The 19,510-nt window shown below is 43.8% G+C and overlaps 1 protein-coding gene across 7 annotated transcripts in view; it reads right to left on the bottom strand.

Annotated features, from left to right (window-relative positions):
• Positions 1-19,510, bottom strand: part of LOC139751633 (uncharacterized) — a 1,070,361-nt gene that overhangs the window by 494,740 nt on the left and 556,111 nt on the right. For all 7 annotated transcript variants that reach the window (XR_011713397.1, XM_071667252.1, XM_071667253.1 and 4 more), the window contains exon 4: positions 8,405-8,582. Coding sequence is in view for 6 of the 7 variants with exons in the window: in XM_071667252.1 (XP_071523353.1) it covers positions 8,405-8,582 (178 nt within the window). In the remaining variant the exon portion in view is untranslated. The remainder of the gene's footprint in view (positions 1-8,404; positions 8,583-19,510) is intronic.

Raw genomic sequence — 19,510 nt, 5'->3', positions numbered from 1 at the left:
CGTTCAGAGGGAGAGCGTAACAATCGACGAAGTAAAGATAGGCAAGGAAGTGAGGGACAAATGTAACACTATAGCCCAAACATCACTTCGATGGAATGAATAGGAAATCTTGGATGGAATATGGAAAAAAGACATTAACACTATACTAACGGGTGTTGACCCATATATGGCTCATCATGGTGCTGAAGAAGTTGTTCACAATGTCGCTGGGGAAATGCAAAGTGCTGAAGGAGTAGAGGAAGGCAAATATCATACTTGTCTATATGGAAGGAGAGCGGGAGGAGGGGCTGGACTACAGACCAGTCTCCCTGGTGAGTGTGGTCTGCTACGTGGGACTGGAAAAGATCACCAGGAAAGCAAATGGATGACTTCCTGCAGAGGAGGAACTACATGAAAGACATCGCGGTTTCAGGAGACGGAGATCATGTGTAACGAACCTCAAAGATTCCCGTGAGAGATGACCTCTGTTCTGGACAACAGAGAAAGCTGGATGGACCGTCTGTGCCACACAGCTGGATGATAAAGAAGCTGAATCTTCGAGCAGGAAGAAGGGGAGTCTACTTTGATGGCTGGGGAAATTGTCTTAGTGTAACAAAGGACACAACTCAATGCGGCCTTCTCGAAGTAGGTCGAAGTAACCAGTGGAGTGCCGCTGGTACCTATTCTAGGACCATTACTTTTCTTGCTCTACGTAATTGACTCGACAGACTCTAGAAGGTATGTTTGCAGATGTTGCCAAGGTCTTGAGGAAAGTAAAATGCTACGAGGATTGCCTCAACTTAAATGGGGGCCAGAAAGAATCCAATGTAAGTCCTGATACATGGATGATGAAAGCCAACTCGAGCACATGTATGGTAATGATGATGGCACACAGCGAGAGATGGCCTCGAGCACGAAATAAACAGCAAGAATCTGTTTTAGAGATGCCTACGAAGAGGCATCGTCCCACATAAGGAGAACAGTAAAGGAGATTAACCGTCTGCTGGCAAATAACAGAAGAGCAATGAAGTATATGGATTGGGAAATATTCAGCAAGGTCTTCACATCTTACATTACTCCAAAATCAAAATTTGCCACTAAAGTTTGGTCACCACAATTTACCAATAAAAAACTAGCAAATAAAGTTAAGAAGGCAAAAGAGAGCCGAGGGAAAAGCTAGATGCCTTGAATATGTCAACCATGGAAGAGAGAAGAGTAAGAGGTGACCTACTCACAGCCTTTTAAGTTTTTGAACCAGTCATGATGTCAACATAAATCACTTCTCTGAAAGATGAAATGATAAAACATCCACAAACCATAACAGGAAATCAAGAAAGAGACTTAGAAAGATGTGAGGAAGTAATCTTACATACAGGCGTTGTGGAACAACATGATGACAACCTGCGGAAACTTACATGGTTGTACGACAGCAAGGAATGTCCGAGTGATGTGGCCAGACCAGGGTAACACCCCCGCACGCACGGTACCAACACATCATTACCATCACGTACTCAACCACACACATGACAGTGTTCGCCCAGCGACCTCCACCACTGATGCCTCCACCCCGGGACGTCACGATGTCCGACGACACAATACCCTCATCCCAGCCTCGTACCTTGAGGGCCACTCTTCCTTAACGCTCTTGCTACCCATACATCCTAGTACATATAACGCTGCCGGTGAAGGATTATATATATATATATATATATATATATATATATATATATATATATATATATATATATATATATAAGTATCATTTGCAGGTAAAGTGTGTGTCAGTGTGTTGGAGGCAGGTAGGCAGGTGTGTTGACGGGTCAAGGTATTTGTTTCATGAATATGGAAATGTGAAAACAGCGACACATGGATTACTGACCCGTGGCGGGGGCTGTCTGCCTGGGTCGGCTACAAGGGCTCCCTCTCGGCATGTCCTGAAGTAAGTGTGGACACACACACACACACACACACACACACGTATGCATGAACATACTTCATACAAGCGCATTCACACGCACATGGTATGTGGTTAGCCTCCCGAACTATGATTCATGCTCGGGCCACACACACACACACACATGGTGTAGTTAGCGTCGCTGGCTATGGTTCAAGCTCACACTCGCCCGGGTTCGAATCTTGGGCGCGGTAGTGTAACCGACAGCTTAGGCTGGTGTGTCTGTATGTGGTAGCGGGAAAATGTCCGACCTGTCCTTAAGAATGGAAAACGGGAAGCTGCGCTGAACTACTGAACAATGTCTGACGAGTTGTGGTTTGTACAATACTGGAAAAGATAATCAGAAAGATAATGGATGACTAATGACAATGGAGGAGCTACCTTAACAAATGAGAGCACTTCGATACAGAGAGGTGGATCAAGCGTAACTCGTCTCTGTGACCAACACGACGGAGGTAGCACAGCTTTGGACAAAAGAGAAGGTTGGATGTTGGCTGGATCTGGATGGCCACAGAACGTCTGACACTGTACCACACAGGAGGCGGGTAAAGGAGCTGGGTCTTTAGGCAATAGGAAGCAGATACTCCTTTTGAGGATAGAATATCACTTTAGTAGATGGGAACAGAGGACGAATGTCAAAGGAGCCATCTTAAGATGAGTTGAGGACACCAGCGGCGTGCCGCAGGGGTCTGTCCTGGGACCATCACTCTTCCTGATCTGTATCAATGACTTGCCAGAAGGACTGGACTCTTACCTGGATAAGTCTGCGTGTGAGGCCAAGGTCATGAAGGAAGTAGAGAGTGAGACGGAACACATCAACTTACAAGGGCACCAGATTGCACTGATATGTGGTTGATGAAATTGAAAAAAGTAAATACAACGTTACGAGGATGGGAAGCGTGAAAGGACGGCTCGGCTCAATACGAACATTATATAACAAAACAGAAGCTTCAGGAATCTGTGCATGTCGCTAGAACTCCAACTTAGAACTGTAAGGATGACAAACTGTCTGCCGGCCATTACCAAAACTACATTGACGCACATGGATAAGGAAATATTTAGCTAACTGTTCACATCCAACATTAGGCCAGAACTAGAATATGCTTCTCAGGTTTGGTCACCGCACTTAAGCACAAACAGGTAAAAGAGAAGGTCCAGAGGAGGACAACATAGTTGGCACCAGAATCAAGAAAGCTGAGCCACAGGGAGAGGTTAGGTTAGGTTAGGTTAGGTTAGGTTTGGTTAGGGGGCAAAGTTTTCTCCACTATGGGAGAGCCAAGATTAAGGAGTGACTTGTTTACAAACATCTTTAAATTTGTAAACTAATGTCGTGTAATGAACAGCGAACAGTTCTTCAAAAGACGCGAACACAAAACAACCAGAGGCCATAACATATTAAAGCATCGTGGAACTTGTGGGAAAAGATGCAACGAAACACATCTATAGTGTCAGGGGAACGGATGATTAGCATAAACTGATCCTGTGAACGTGGACAATAGATATCAGTTTCAAAAGTTATATAATAGAGAAAGCTCAAGTGATGGAGTCCTACCAGTGATGAACGCCCTCACCGTGCAGCACCAAACAGGTAATTACTCAAGCCACTTAAAAGTCAACACACACCCAGACACACACACATACACACATAATAGCAGCCACACAGGAAAACGTGTGCACTCTAAACCCAACCGCTGGAAACACTACTCTGAACCCGAGTGCTGGAAACATTAACCTGAACCTGACCGCAGGAAACACTACTCTGAACCTGACCGCAGGAAACACTACTCTGATCCTGACCGCAGGAAACACTACTCTGAACCTGACCGCAGGAAACACTACTCTGAACCTGACCGCAGGAAACACTACTCTGAACCTGACCGCAGGAAACACTACTCTGAACCTGACCGCAGGAAACACTACTCTGAACCTGACCGCAGGAAACACTACTCTGATCCTGACTCCAGGAAACACTACTCTGAACCTGACCGCAGGAAACACTACTCTGAACCTGACTCCAGGAAACACTACTCTGATCCTGACCGCAGGAAACACTACTCTGAACCTGACCGCAGGAAACACTACTCTGAACCCGACCGCAGGAAACACTACTCTGATCTTGCCCACGTCTCTTGCCTCCCCCGTATGAACGCACGGAGGGTACGCTCGGTGAGGACACGTACGTTACAACACGTCAACGCCAGCTGAACTGTGCCAATGAAACCCGTCCATCTGTAGTGAGGGACATGTCCACACACGAGGACCTGGCAACCTCTCAGGTGCTTCATCCCGTTCTTAACATTCTGCTTCCTCACAAGGATACCAGACCGTGTTGTCCCACGGCCGATACCATCACCCGAGGCTCGCTCAGCATGACGCAGGGCACCCTCACCAGAGAGAGAGAGAGAGAGAGAGAGAGAGAGAGAGAGAGAGAAAGAGAGAGAGAGAGAGAGAGAGAGAGAGAGAGGGGGGGGGAGATTATCATCGTCTTTAATCACATGACATTCCATGACCTATCAAACTTGATAACATTAAACATTCATACAATGTGGAGTTCCTCGGTAACTCCAGTTCAGGCCAGAAGCCAGTAGGAGCCCCCGGCCCTGGCTGGGGCTACAGGACGAACACAAAAATGTATATACCTTCTAAGTCAGAGCCCCAGGTGTGGCCTAGCCAATCCTGTGTAATGACCTCCACCCACCACCACCCCCTCAAAGTGCCGGAAAATTGCCCACCACCGCTGCACCACACAAAACTAAAATACTTTCCCTTCGCCTTTCCTCAAAAAGAGAGTATTTAAGGTATTTAGGTATTTTGTTCCCACTCATTGTGACGATGTGGTGATGGTTGCTCCCACCAGCACATAACCAACCACCACACAACCGACGTTCCAGGTACCACCACACAACCAGGGATCCAGGTACCACCACACAACCAAAATCCTAAACGCCACCAAGCCAAGTGCACCACACTACAATACGCCCAGACACAGCCAACCGAGTCTGACAACCACACAGCCAAGAGACCAGACACTACCACACAACCAAAATCCCAGGCTCCACCACACAACCAAAATTCCAGATATCACCCCTAAACCACCACACTAGTCTGCCAGTGCCATGCTGAAGACGTGTCACTACTAAACCTACCGAGCAACACCACTACCACACTTACATCCTGCCACCACTATAGAGGCAAACTCCCTCCCCACCACACTAACACCAACTTACTAACACACTACCATTCCTGCTACCACAAACACATCAGTTCTCACAAACACAAGCAAACACCCCTGACACCATACACTAATACTCTGACAACACTGAGTGAAGACTGACACCATCACTACAGTTCTCGACCGCCTGACACCATCACATGACTGACTGACAACCACAACGATCTGAAAACATGACAATAAGACACTGACGCCCACCACAACATCTGGAAACCAACACATGAACACTGACACCACCACAACCTCCTGACACCATTACAGGACAGTGACACCACCACAACCTCCTGACAACAGTACAGGAAGACACTGGCACCACCAAGACCTGCTGACAACATTACAAGACGACACCGGCACCAACACGAGATCAGCGATAAAGTACCTCACACATGTCAACACTACCAAATTATCCCTCCTTGAGACCAGATGAGGCGGCTGGATCCTGCTGAGAGAGAGAGAGAGAGAGAGAGAGAGAGAGAGAGAGAGAGAGAGAGAGAGAGAGAGAGAGAGAGAGAGAGACCTGATGACGAAAAGAATCATGAATACACCTCCATCGAAGACTGTGAGCGTGAGGTGAGGTAAGGTAGTTGGGCCGTTATGATCAGTAAGAGAACATCCATCTTAAATGTGAACTGTATCACGAGTCACGTTTACCCCAGTTCACATACAACCCCACGCATATATAAACATATTGGAGGAAAATCTACACAGAGCTTTGATCCCTTCTCAGTACAAAGCAAAAGGAGTGAGGGAAGCCGTTAGTGTGCGAGAGTAACGTCTGATGGTAACACTGCGTACGGGGAAAATCCAGTGCCTGGTGATGGCACCACTGTGACGGTTGGCAGCCGTGCGTGGCGGTCGGTTGGCAGCCCTGAGAGCACCAGCTGACATGACCCGCCAGCTCCACAAACAACTTTTAAATTAATACAAACCTAAGAACAATGACTATCCTACATTCGTGGTAATTCTATTTTGATATAACTTATATTATATCAGTATGAACGTCATTAGCTATTAGAAATGCACAAAATATGATTTGTTTACTGATGATATAACCCATTTCTGAACGTTCGAGTGTATTGGAAAATATTGTGATAATTGGCAACTAGTTTGATCAAAATATTAATACGTGTTTAATTATCAAAAGTGAGATTACAGTGACAAAACTCATGCAATAATAGCTTCAACTTAGTAAAACTTTTATCAAAAAAAGACAATCGAAATTCTTGGACAAAATCAGAAAAAAATTGGCAACATCAACTCCTTGATTACTGGAGCAAGCCAACACTTGCGTCTCACTTTTAACCTTCTACGACGCCGACGCCGAAGCCAACGTCAAGTCGACAACAACGTAAGTGCCTAAGTCATCACCAAAAACGACGAAGCCACAGCCACAGGAAAAGCTAACGCAGGCGCCACCGTCGAAGCCGTCGCCAGTGCTGACGCCATTGCTCTATGCCAGTGGTCCTCAACCGGGGGTTCATGAACCCCCTGGGATCCACATAGGGTTACCCTGGGGGTCCACAGAGGGTTTCCCTGGTGGGAGGGCCCACAGAGGGTTTCCGCGGGGGAGGGTTTCCCTGGGGTGGTTCACAGGTTTCCCTGGGGAGGGTTCACAGGTTTCCCTGGGGAGGGTTCACAGAGGGATTCCCTGGGGTAGGGTCCACAGGTTTCCCTGGGGGAGGGTTCACAGTGTTTCCCTGGGTGGAGGGTCACAGGTTTCCCTGGGGGAAGGTTCACAGAGGGTTTCCCTGGGTGGAGGGTCCACAGGTTTCCCTGGGGGAAGGTTCACAGAGGGTTTCCCGGGGTGGAGGGTCCACAGAGGGTTTCCCTGGGGGAAGGTTCAGAGAGAGTTTCCACAGACGTCCATGGACTGAGAGCAAGGAGCTAGACGACTTTCACTACAAATACATAATCTGGAATACCCTCAGATATTTGTTTTAGCAGAGTTTCGAATTTCTCTTTTTATTATTTAAATCAATTTTCAGGAAAATCCTGATCTTGGTACAATTCTGGACCCTAGAGGAATTTTGATTAGTTTTGAATAATTCTGAAACAATGAACAAATATACACTACAGGAATCAAGCATTCACCTGCTACTGTATGAAAGCGTCGTGTTTGCCTACCTGCCAGCAATATAATAATTCAACACGGAAGAAACAGTGGTACATTGTTATACATCTCTCTATCATGAACAAAATACAAGTGTTGTGTTACTGTTACATTCATGAGTGTATTCTCTCTCTCTCTCTCTCTCTCTCTCTATATATATATATATATATATATATATATATATATATATATATATATATATATATATATATATATATATATATCCTCTACCACTTCTGAAACCACACTGCTCTTCCCCAATCTGATGCTCTGTACATGCCTTCACCCTCTCAATCAATACCCTCCCATATAATTTACCAGGAATACTCAACAAACTTATACCTCTGTAATTTGAGCACTCACTCTTATCCCTTTTGCCTTTGTACAATGGCACTATGCACGCATTCCGCCAATCCTCAGGCACCTCACCATGAGTCATACATACATTAAATAACCTTACCAACCAGTCAACAATACAGTCACCCCCTTTTTTAATAAATTCCATATATTCCATATATATATGGGACCACGGGATAGCTCAGAAACCTCGACGTGTGGGTAATAGTTCAGAGATGGAGGAGAACCACTCCCGTAAGCAAACAAGCAAACAAAGACACGACACATCACCTTCTTTAATTCACTGGTCATTTGATAAACTTGTCTTTCATCAGTTACTTGAGTCTAAAATATTGTTGACAGTTTCTCCTCGTAAAGCACTCATCATCTAATTTAGTGAAAGATTATAAAGTGATTATACATTTTTAAATAAATCTTAAATGGCATTGTGCAGATTTCGTTGAAAATCAAACATGCCTCCACGAAGGTGACTGTGAGCCAAATATCTGGAGAGAAAGTGAAACAGTTTACACTACTCAAGCCTCAACATCTAACGGTCTCCATGATGTGGAAAAATAGCACAGCGGCACGTGGGAGTCAAATTTCTAATTTAAGCAAAGTTCACGGAATAACATTTCCTATATAACGCATAAGACAAAATCTTAAATTTTGTGGAGGTATCCCCCATGGATTACTCAAGAAACCTGGACGTTTAAAAAAAATAATATAACATAAACAACGAGAGGTATTTTGTGTATGAATTTGATGATGTAAACAGTGAGTGTGGCGATACCTTCTAGGGTGGTGGCGGAGCAGAGCGGGTGTTGGGTGATGGCGGCCGGGACGTGGATAACGGACTCCGTGTCCGTGTTGTCGGCCGAGAAGAGCCAGTGGCCAGAGCTCTCAGCGCCCGAGTCCTCCTCCACGTCCTCCTCTATGGTGGCCAACACAACCTCCCCCGGCGCCGTCACCTGTACCCAAGATAAAATAAAAAGGCATGTTAATACTGTAGATAAATGAGACACCAGACGTTACTGTTGTACATGACACCCACACTCACATTATGGGACCATGTCAGTACTGTACACTGGGAGCACACTAGCAGGACGTACTACAGTAGGTTGGGAACACACATAAGGGGAACTATGTTGTACTATAGGAACACAAAATATGAGGCACGTTTATACGCTACGCTGGGCACACACACACACACACACACACACACACACACACACACACACACACACACACACACACACACGCACAAGGACAGCTTAATATCATAAAACTGGAACACATGTAAAAAAGATGGTTAATACTATATGCTGGAAACATACACCTGGGGAATATAATTACTGAAGTAAGGGAACGTATCATGGGAACAATAATACTGTCAGATACCAGAGAACATACACACACCAAGTAGCACGTCACGCATGCAAAAGGGAACAAGTCATCAGTATCATCGAGGGACATAAACCCACCAGTGAGCACGTGTGTGTGTGTGTGTGTGTGTGTGTGTGGGTGTGTGTAAATATATAGTGCAAATGGGTGAGGTATGTAGTTAAAGCCATATACTGTGAAGAGCGGTAGTTTTCTCTTCTGTTTTACTCCAAGATGCTGCTTGCATATTTCATCGACAAGAAGCATATGAGGAAAATAATGAAATGTGTTCATTTTGATTCAGAGAAACATTTCAATATATCACACATCACAAGAACATAAGGCAGCACGAGAAAGCTTTAGAAATACATTCTCGTTATATACTATTTTCTCTGAGGACCCCCCTTTGTACAACAGAAGAAAACGGAGATCGACTGGAGCGTAACTGCTATGTATCACTTCGTTAAACTTCAAATGTTGTATACATGAAATATTTAAAAGTAATTCTACGTATACTAAGTACAATCTACACGCTGTAATACATTTCTACAAATACCTTGCCACACCATACCAGCATTTAGGACAGATTTACCTGAAGACTTCTCAAGTGTTCTGTATATTATATGTAAACAGAGAATAACTACGAACTCAATGGATTTTCTCTGTGTACATTATAGTACCATAAATTAACTAAACCTTTCAATTACAACAACAATGTATTCCTACATAATACATGAAAATAAACATAGGTCATCAAATATAGAAATACGCAGACGAATAAAATAAATCATTCCCATACCACGTCAAATTACATTATTATAAAACCACAGTTTACCCTTCAACACGATTTAGAAAACAGATAATGATGCAGTAACCAATAAATCTTGCTGCTAACAGTAAGGTGCTAAATGAAAAAAAATACATTTGTTAATACAAATATAAATTTTTCAAATTTCCAAGAGCATCATTACTGCAGTGACATTAAATGTTCATGTATTGTTAACACTGAATGTTGACTATGGTTTAAACTTTGACAAACGCGTAAAGAATTTTGTTTCTCGTCAAGTACCCTGTGCCTGTTGGTATAACATTGCTTCTACAGCACCTAATTCGTACTAACTTACTTTAGAGTTTAAGATCAGATTTCAAAGATGGAAACCAGAATGAGGTGTAGATGGCTCGACTTAGCAGGTTAGTGAGACTTAAACAGCAAGCGACGATGTTTCCTACACTTGACTGTCATAACGATGGCCGCCAGGGCAGACAAAACATGTTCCCATTCCTACCCATCTCGGATGAGAGGATAATAGGATAAGAAAAGCAGTGAGAACTGCTCACGGTGTTTGTAGATTGGAATCTTATAGATAGAAGAGGTATTGGTAAATAAAGAGGGGAGTTCCACAGCTTCGTTGCTTGAGGGAAGGAGACATCTTAATGATATATCCTCGTGTGCCTCGTATTTACACAAAAACTAGAAGCAACTACCAGACGCCAGTCACTAATCTCAGCCTTTGGTGACTTACAAGAGCATTGATCAAATTATACCTGTAGAATAGGGAGATGGCAGCAACATGACGGACAGAGAGGGATGGCTGAAGAATTATTGTGGAACGAAAGGATACCGATTCCACTCTAGCAAGATCAATGCCAGGTGTCTGAGCAGTTCTCTATATCAGGGCAAGTGGATATGAAACAGCTGCTCAGAGGAGGAATAATTAAGGCACCTATATACCACCTCAGCTTTTGTAATGTTGATTATGTGGGGTTTCAAAGACAGAGTGGAAAATATGGTAATATCTTACATGTTTACGTTATTGCAGGGAGGAACTGTACTGTTTTGAAATTAAGCTGAGTTAAAAGAGTGACAATCATAACTATAAAGAGAGAGAGAGAGAGAGAGAGAGAGAGAGAGAGAGAGAGAGAGAGAGAGAGAGAGAGAGAGAGAGTTTTAGCGCTACCAAATTTAACCAGATGTCTGCTTCCCCATTCCGAGATAATACTCAGGTCCAAATTAAGAGATCTGTTCATTACCAGAAAGAGAACGACTGTGAGGGTGAGGTGGGGAGCAAAACTCATATGAAGTATGGTGAATCGAATCATCAACGTAAGAGCGACTGGGATAAATCACATCTTAAAGTGTTACATATGAGAGGAGTGACGTATGCAATGAGTTGAACAGTGGACCGTGTTCCCTCGGAGTTCATGCGTGATAGTGTGGTGGGTAGGGGGTCAAACTCCTTGGGTCAACGGTTACAGGGTTTGCCTATGGTCTCCGCACCAGCGAAAGCCCGTTGGAGGAGGTCGGGTCATTTGGTATGCGGTAGAGAACAACTGTGGATTCCAAGCTCCTCCTATACTTAGATGATTTATACATGGATTACATCTTCTTATACAAATGGCTTCTGTTACGGTTGTGGAAATGTGGTGTGGGTGTTAGCGTTCCTGACCGTGTCGTCTTCACGGGCCCCCGAGGATCGACCGCACTCATTCGAATCCTGGTTGTGGTAATTTGTACAGTCAACCCCGCTCTTCATCCACCCTTGGGGTTGGTCGATAAAATGGCTCCCTGGCTCAAGGTAGGGTACTTATATACGGACAGCGGTAATAAGATTGCCTTGATTAGGGGCTCAGTCGCCTGTGCCGTCTTAGTTTCCAAAAAATATAAAAAAAAATATATGTACATAAGAGAATATAATCCCATTATATATCATAAAAGTATAATACAAGATGGGACTCTACAAATATTCTCTATCGCATCCCAAATGATCAACTTTACTGGACTTTCCGAGGTGCAGAGACCTCAGGAAAAACCCCTAGTGTTGAACCAGTGAGTTTGAACCCTACCAACCACACTACCACGCATGAACTCCGTGGGAACACGGTCCACCGATCAATATATTATCTATGTCGCCGCTCTCATCTGGAACATTTCAATAAGTGGTTCGTTCCTGTTGTGTTCTCTATATTGTGCAGCATTCGTTACAGTCAATTTGACTGAAGATGGTCAATGTTCGTGTGTCCAAAAACACGAGAAAAACAGAAAACTACCGAATGTTAAAAATGCATTGGTCTTTAAAAACACTGTATTAAAGAAAATATTCTGTCTGCCTGCTTAATATATATATCTTTTTTCTTTCTTTTAAACTATTCGCCATTTCCCGCATTAGCAAGGTAGCGTTAAGAACAGAGGACTGGGCCTCTGAGGAAATATCCTCACCTGGCCCCCTTCTCTGTTCCTTCTTTTGGAAAATTAAAAAAAAAAAAAAAAACAGCGCCCCCCCGCTCCCTCCCCTTTTAGTCGCCTTCTACGACACGCAGGGAATACGTGGGAAGTATTCTTAATCCCCTATCCCTAGGGATAATATATATATATATATTTACACATGTACATACACACGTCCACACGCAAATATACATACCTACACAGCTTTCCATGGTTTACCCCAGACGCTTCACATGCCTTGATTCAATCCACTGACAGCACGTCAAACCCTGTATACCACATCGCTCCAATTCACTCTATTCCTTGCCTCCTTTCACCCTCCTGCATGTTCAGGCCCGATCACACAAAATCTTTTTCACTCCATCTTTCCACCTCCAATTTGTCTCCCTCTTCTCTCGTTCCCTCCACCTCACACATATATCCTCTTGGTCAATCTTTCCTCACTCATTCTCTCCATGTGCCCAACCATTTCAAACACCCTCTTCTGCTCTCTCAACCACCTCTTTTTATTTCCACACATCTCTCTTACCCTACGTTACTTACTCGATCAAACCACCTCACACCACACATTGTCCTCAAACATCTCATTTCCAGCACATCCATGTCACATTCGACAAGCATTTGATCATGCATCGTGTTCCAAAAACACGAAAAACAGCGCCCCCCCGCTCCCTCCCCTTTTAGTCGCCTTCTACGACACGCAGGGAATACGTGGGAAGTATTCTTAATTCCCCTATCCCTAGGGATAATATATATATATATATATATATATATATTTTTTTTTTTTTTATACTTTGTCGCTGTCTCCCGCGTTTGCGAGGTAGCGCAAGGAAACAGACGAAAGAAATGGCCCAACCCCCCCCCCCCCCCCATACACATGTACATACACACGTCCACACACGCAAATATACATACCTACACAGCTTTCCATGGTTTACCCCAGACGCTTCACATGCCTTGATTCAATCCACTGACAGCACGTCAAACCCTGTATACCACATCGCTCCAATTCACTCTATTCCTTGCCCTCCTTTCACCCTCCTGCATGTTCAGGCCCCGATCACACAAAATCTTTTTCACTCCATCTTTCCACCTCCAATTTGGTCTCCCTCTTCTCCTCGTTCCGTCCACCTCTGACACATATATCCTCTTGGTCAATCTTTCCTCACTCATTCTCTCCATGTGCCCAAACCATTTCAAAACACCCTCTTCTGCTCTCTCAACCACGCTCTTTTTATTTCCACACATCTCTCTTACCCTTACGTTACTTACTCGATCAAACCACCTCACACCACACATTGTCCTCAAACATCTCATTTCCAGCACATCCATCCTCCTGCGCACAACTCTATCCATAGCCCACGCCTCGCAACCATACAACATTGTTGGAACCACTATTCCTTCAAACATACCCATTTTTGCTTTCCGAGATAATGTTCTCGACTTCCACACATTTTTCAAGGCTCCCAAAATTTTCGCCCCCTCCCCCACCCTATGATCCACTTCCGCTTCCATGGTTCCATCCGCTGACAGATCCACTCCCAGATATCTAAAACACTTCACTTCCTCCAGTTTTTCTCCATTCAAACTCACCTCCCAATTGACTTGACCTACTCAACCCTATATATATATATATATATATATATATATATATATATATATATATATATATATATATATATCTTTTCTTTCAAACTATTCGCCATTTCCCGCATTAGCGAGGTAGCGTTAAGAACAGAGGACTGGGCCTTTGAGGGAATACCCTCACCTGGCCCAATTCTCTGTTCCTTCTTTTGGAAAATTAAAAAAAACGAGAGGGGAGGATTTCCAGCCCCCCGCTCCCTACCCTTTTAGTCGCCTTCTACGACACGCAGGGAATACGTGGGAAGTATTCTTTCTCCCCTATCCCCAGGGATAAACTTATTTACCCGTCAAGCCAGTCATGCAACTAGAATTAACCTTATTCCAGGTTAATTTAATCATGAACCTTCCCGAGCCCATGACAGAGACATAGGTTAGATGTATGTCATACAGCAGTAGAGTGTAGCTCTGTAAGGTTGACATACTGAAGGATGATCGACGATATAAATGAGAAATTAAAGGTGGCTTATAATGGTACCCTGAGGTATTCCTTATACCTAGTGACGTGACTGCCGACATACCATTTGTCATGATTACAAGATGGGATTTGGTATTATGGTAAAACTTAATAATTCTGACAAACAAGGTGTTGAGATTACACAGTGCAGTTTGTTGTTTAAAGTCCAAACAGTCCAGTTTGTTGTTCAAATAATAATTGTAATACAATTGTATGAGTTACCCCTAACAAGACTACAACGGTATTTGCATGGGAGACTCAAATGAATATTCCGGTGGGTTATCTTTTCCGGCTTTGTAGGATATTTGCAATTTAGCATGAGGGAATATTAAGAATTATAAGGTCAACGTTGCAACACTAACATTCCCCTGTGATACAAAGTCAAATACAGCTGCAACTGTACATGTGTATCATCTTTCAAGAATCTTCGATAGTACCAGCAAGTTAGATACTTAAATCTACTACTTTTAAGCTATTATCATATTTCTGTAAAGGCTCACTTTGGCTATTTTCTACCTAGCCTTACTCTACAGTTCTCAACTAGACCTACTTTGTAGATTTCTCACTGAGCATACTTTTGCCTCACCTAACATGGCTTACTTTACCTGTTCTCTAAGCTTACTTGTGCTTTTTTAACTTTTCCTAACTTTGACTACGACAGGGAACAAGTGAGATCAACATTTATTTATTCTCAAGTAATCTTATTTCAAAATAAATTTGCCAATTTGAACAAGTGCCAGGAGAACTGAAGGCTCAGGGCTTTCCTCACAAAATGCCTTTTTTTTTTTTTTCCATGAACGTGGCATTATGTCTGGATCATTTCATTTCCCTCTAGAGTCATGACCTTGTGAGACCATTAATGGAGCACCATTAAATCTCCCATGGTACTGGAGTACCATCATGGTCACCAGTGGGGCACCATTATGGCCTACGTCGCTAACACCAGAGGAGTACCAACATGTACGTCATAGTACCATAGCAACGTCCTGGTCACTAGTATGAACCACCATGGTACAGTAGCAACGTCCTGGTCACTAGTAGGTACCACCATGGTACCATAGCAACGTCCTGGTCACTAGTAGGTACCACCATGGTACCATAGCAACGTCCTGGTCACTAGTAGGTACCACCATGGTACCATAGCAACGTCCTGGCCACTAGTAGGTACCACCATGGTACCATAGCAACGTCCTGGCCACTAGTAGGTACCACCATGGTACCATAGCAACGTCCTGGTCACTAGTAGGTACCACCATGGACGTACATGGGAAGACCAGACAACAAGAGGCTACGGAGAGCAGGTACTGGTTCACCACCTGGTATCAGCAGTCATAATCTTATCTGTGGTAGAGACAGCATGGTAAAGCACAACTCCCCCCCCCCCCACCACCATTCTCTCCAGCTCACCAGCCAACGGGAAACAGAAGCACAGAAGACACACCACGTAGTTAGTATAAATAGAATGTACTGCCAAGGATATTTTACGGGAAAGTGTGAACGAGAGGAGTTGCTAGTCTAACTTGCTAGTGTTCCCCGGAGTTAAACACCGACACAGAAAATGAAGTTAATCTTTGAAGGAATAACTTTAAAAGTTCTACGTTCGTGGAACATAACTATTTACTGATTACAGACATTACTGGAGTATTTGTGTCGCTTTGTCCTGCATGGAGTGATGGTCTGCACGTGTGCTGACACTGATCACATCATCCCGGTGTTTCTAAAACTAAAACTTTCACCCACGCTGCTATCGCGTCTCCGTTATCATTCCATTCCACTGTTCCTACTCATTCAGTCTCTAATGTGAAGTTATCTTCCTACGCTAAGTTCTCAAAATCGTTTAGCATTTTCAAATTAGATTTCTTTGTTGTCTGTGTTCTTTTAGAACGTAATGGAGCGAGTACTCAGTACTCAGTCCTTCGTTTATACTTAATATTTCTAACTCTGAAACCTGGCATCCTGTTGACTTTACTGTAAACAGCTTTGTTTTCAGTTTCAGTATCTGAGGTCATAACAGATAATCACTCCAGAGAACTTTCTTCTAATTCTAAAATTGGTTTACAGAACATATTCCATCCATGGTTAACTTGTAACTCTTAGATCATAACTAGGCATCAATCTATACCCAGATCCCCTTTTCATCTCTCTAACCATTATGTCGTTTTTCAAAATCACTTTGAAATTTCAAACATTCTTCCTTTCACTGGTCTATATTTCATGAATTTGTCTCATCAACAGATCTTGAAATTCAGCAGGCAAGTCCCGCTTCTAAGTGGACGGTATGGGTGATGAAATACATGGGTACCAGGACAGAGCCTTGTGGTAGCCTGCTTGTCACGTGAAACCAGTCACCCCCACCCCCCCCTCCCCCACCACCAATTCAATACACTCGTTGTTTCCTGCCTCAGCCACTTGGCTATACACGCGCAGGTTCGATTTCCTGCGTCGTGAGCATTCTATTCAAGTGCATGACGTGTTAGCATGTCTAAATTCTCAGTATATAACTTGTGAAAGTATGCGGGCGTCCCATTTACCATGACGAAACCATTCCAACAGATTCGTTAAACAGTTTATTAGTTCGAGAATGACATTTAATCGTTTATCAATTTATTTGCTACTATAAATTTTAAGATTTTGTCTAGTTCTTGTTTCTAGCAATTTATCGAAATTTCTTCTAACCAAAAATATGTTTCATTAGTCGATAGTTTGAGGTAAATTTTCTGTTTTTAAACTGGAGTTACATTAGCCATGATACCATAGCAACATTATGGATACTAGTGGAGTACCAAAATGACTACCATGGTACCATAGCAACATTATGGATACTAGTGGAGTACCATAATGACTACCATGGTACCATAGCAACATTATGGATACTAGTGGAGTACCATAATGACTACCATGGTACCATAGCAACATCATGGATACTAGTGGAGTACCATAATGACTACCATGATACCATACCAACATCATGGATACTAGTGGAGTACCATAATGACTACCATGATACCATAGCAACATCATGGATACTAGTGGAGTACCATAATGACTACCATGGTACCATAGCAACATTATGGATACTAGTGGAGTACCATAATGACTACCATGATACCATAGAAACATTATGGATACTAGTGGAGTACCATAATGACTACCATGATACCATACCAACATCATGGATACTAGTGGAGTACCATAATGACTACCATGATACCATACCAACATCATGGATACTAGTGGAGTACCATAATGACTACCATGGTATCATAAAAACATCATGGTCACAAGTCAGGCGACCAAAATGGCTGCTAAATTACCATAGCAACAACATGGTTGCAAGTGCAGTACGATCATGCCGCCATAGTACCATAGCAAAGTCGTGGTGTCCCTATAAAGTACCATCATGATCATCAGAGTGCCATAGCAATGTCGTGGTCCCCAGTACAGTACCATCATATGACCATCATGGTACCATATCACCGTCACAGTATCCTGTGTAGCACCATATGACCATCATGGTACCATATCACCGTCACAGTATCCTGTGTAGCACCATATGACCATCATGGTACCATACCATCGTCACAGTCCCCTGTGTAGCACCATATGACCATCATGGTACCATATCACCGTCATAGTACCCTGTGTAGCACCATATGACCATCATGGTACCATACCATCGTCACAGTTCCCTGTGCAGTACCATAGGACCATCATGGTACCATGCCACCGTCACAGTCCCCTGTGAAGCACCATATGACCATCATGGTACCATACCATCGTCACAGTCCCCTGTGTAGCACCATATGACCATCATGGTACCATATCACCGTCATAGTACCCTGCGTAGCACCATATGACCATCATGGTACCATATCACCGTCACAGTACCCTGTGTAGCACCATATGACCATCATGGTACCATACCATCGTCACAGTCCCCTGTGTAGCACCATATGACCATCATGGTACCATATCACCGTCATAGTACCCTGTGTAGCACCATATGACCATCATGGTACCATATCACCGTCACAGTCCCCTGTGTAGCACCATATGACCATCATGGTACCATACCATCGTCACAGTATCCTGTGTAGCACCATATGACCATCATGGTACCATACCATCGTCACAGTATCCTGTGTAGCACCATATGACCATCATGGTACCATACCATCGTCACAGTATCCTGTGTAGCACCATATGACCATCATGGTACCATACCATCGTCACAGTATCCTGTGTAGCACCATATGACCATCATGGTACCATACCATCATCACAGTCCCCTGTGTAGCACCATATGACCATCATGGTACCATACCATCGTCACAGTCCCCTGTGTAGCACCATATGACTATCATGGTACCATATCACCGTCACAGTCCCCTGTGTAGCACCATATGACCATCATGGTACCATATCACCGTCATAGTACCCTGTGTAGCACCATATGACCATCATGGTACCATACCATCATCACAGTCCCCTGTGTAGTACCATATGACCATCATGGTACCAAGCCACCGTCACAGTCCCCTATGCAGTACCATATGACCATCATGGTACCATACCATCGTCACAGTCCCCTGTGTAGCACCATATGACCATCATGGTACCATACCATCGTTACAGTACCCTGTACAGTACCATATGACCATCATGGTATCATACCATCGTCACTGTCCCCTGTACAGTACCATCATATAACCATCATGGTACCATACCATCGTCACAGTCCCCTGTGCAGTACAATATAACCATCATGGTACCATACCATCGTCACAGTCCCCTGTACAGTACCATATGACCATCATGGTACCATACCATCGTCACAGTCCCCTGTGCAGTACCATATGACCATCATGGTATCATACCATAGTGACAGGCCCCTGTACAGTATCATATGACCATCATGGTACCATACCATCGTCACAGTCCCCTGTACAGTACCATATGACCATCATGGTACCATACCATCGTCACAGTCCCCTGTACAGTACCATATGACCATCATGGTACCATACCATCGTCACAGTCCCCTGTGCAGTACCATATGACCATCATGGTATCATACCATCGTGACAGGCCCCTGTACAGTATCATATGACCATCATGGTACCATACCATCGTCACAGTCCTCTGTCCAGTACCATCATATGACCGCCTACATGTACAGTGTTGGAGCTGATCAA

Source organism: Panulirus ornatus, chromosome 11, assembly GCF_036320965.1.
Source record: "Panulirus ornatus isolate Po-2019 chromosome 11, ASM3632096v1, whole genome shotgun sequence".
Classification (NCBI taxonomy): Eukaryota; Metazoa; Arthropoda; class Malacostraca; order Decapoda; family Palinuridae; genus Panulirus; species Panulirus ornatus.
Note: the sequence above shows the minus strand (reverse complement) of the source record. Positions and strands in the feature narration are given on the sequence as shown.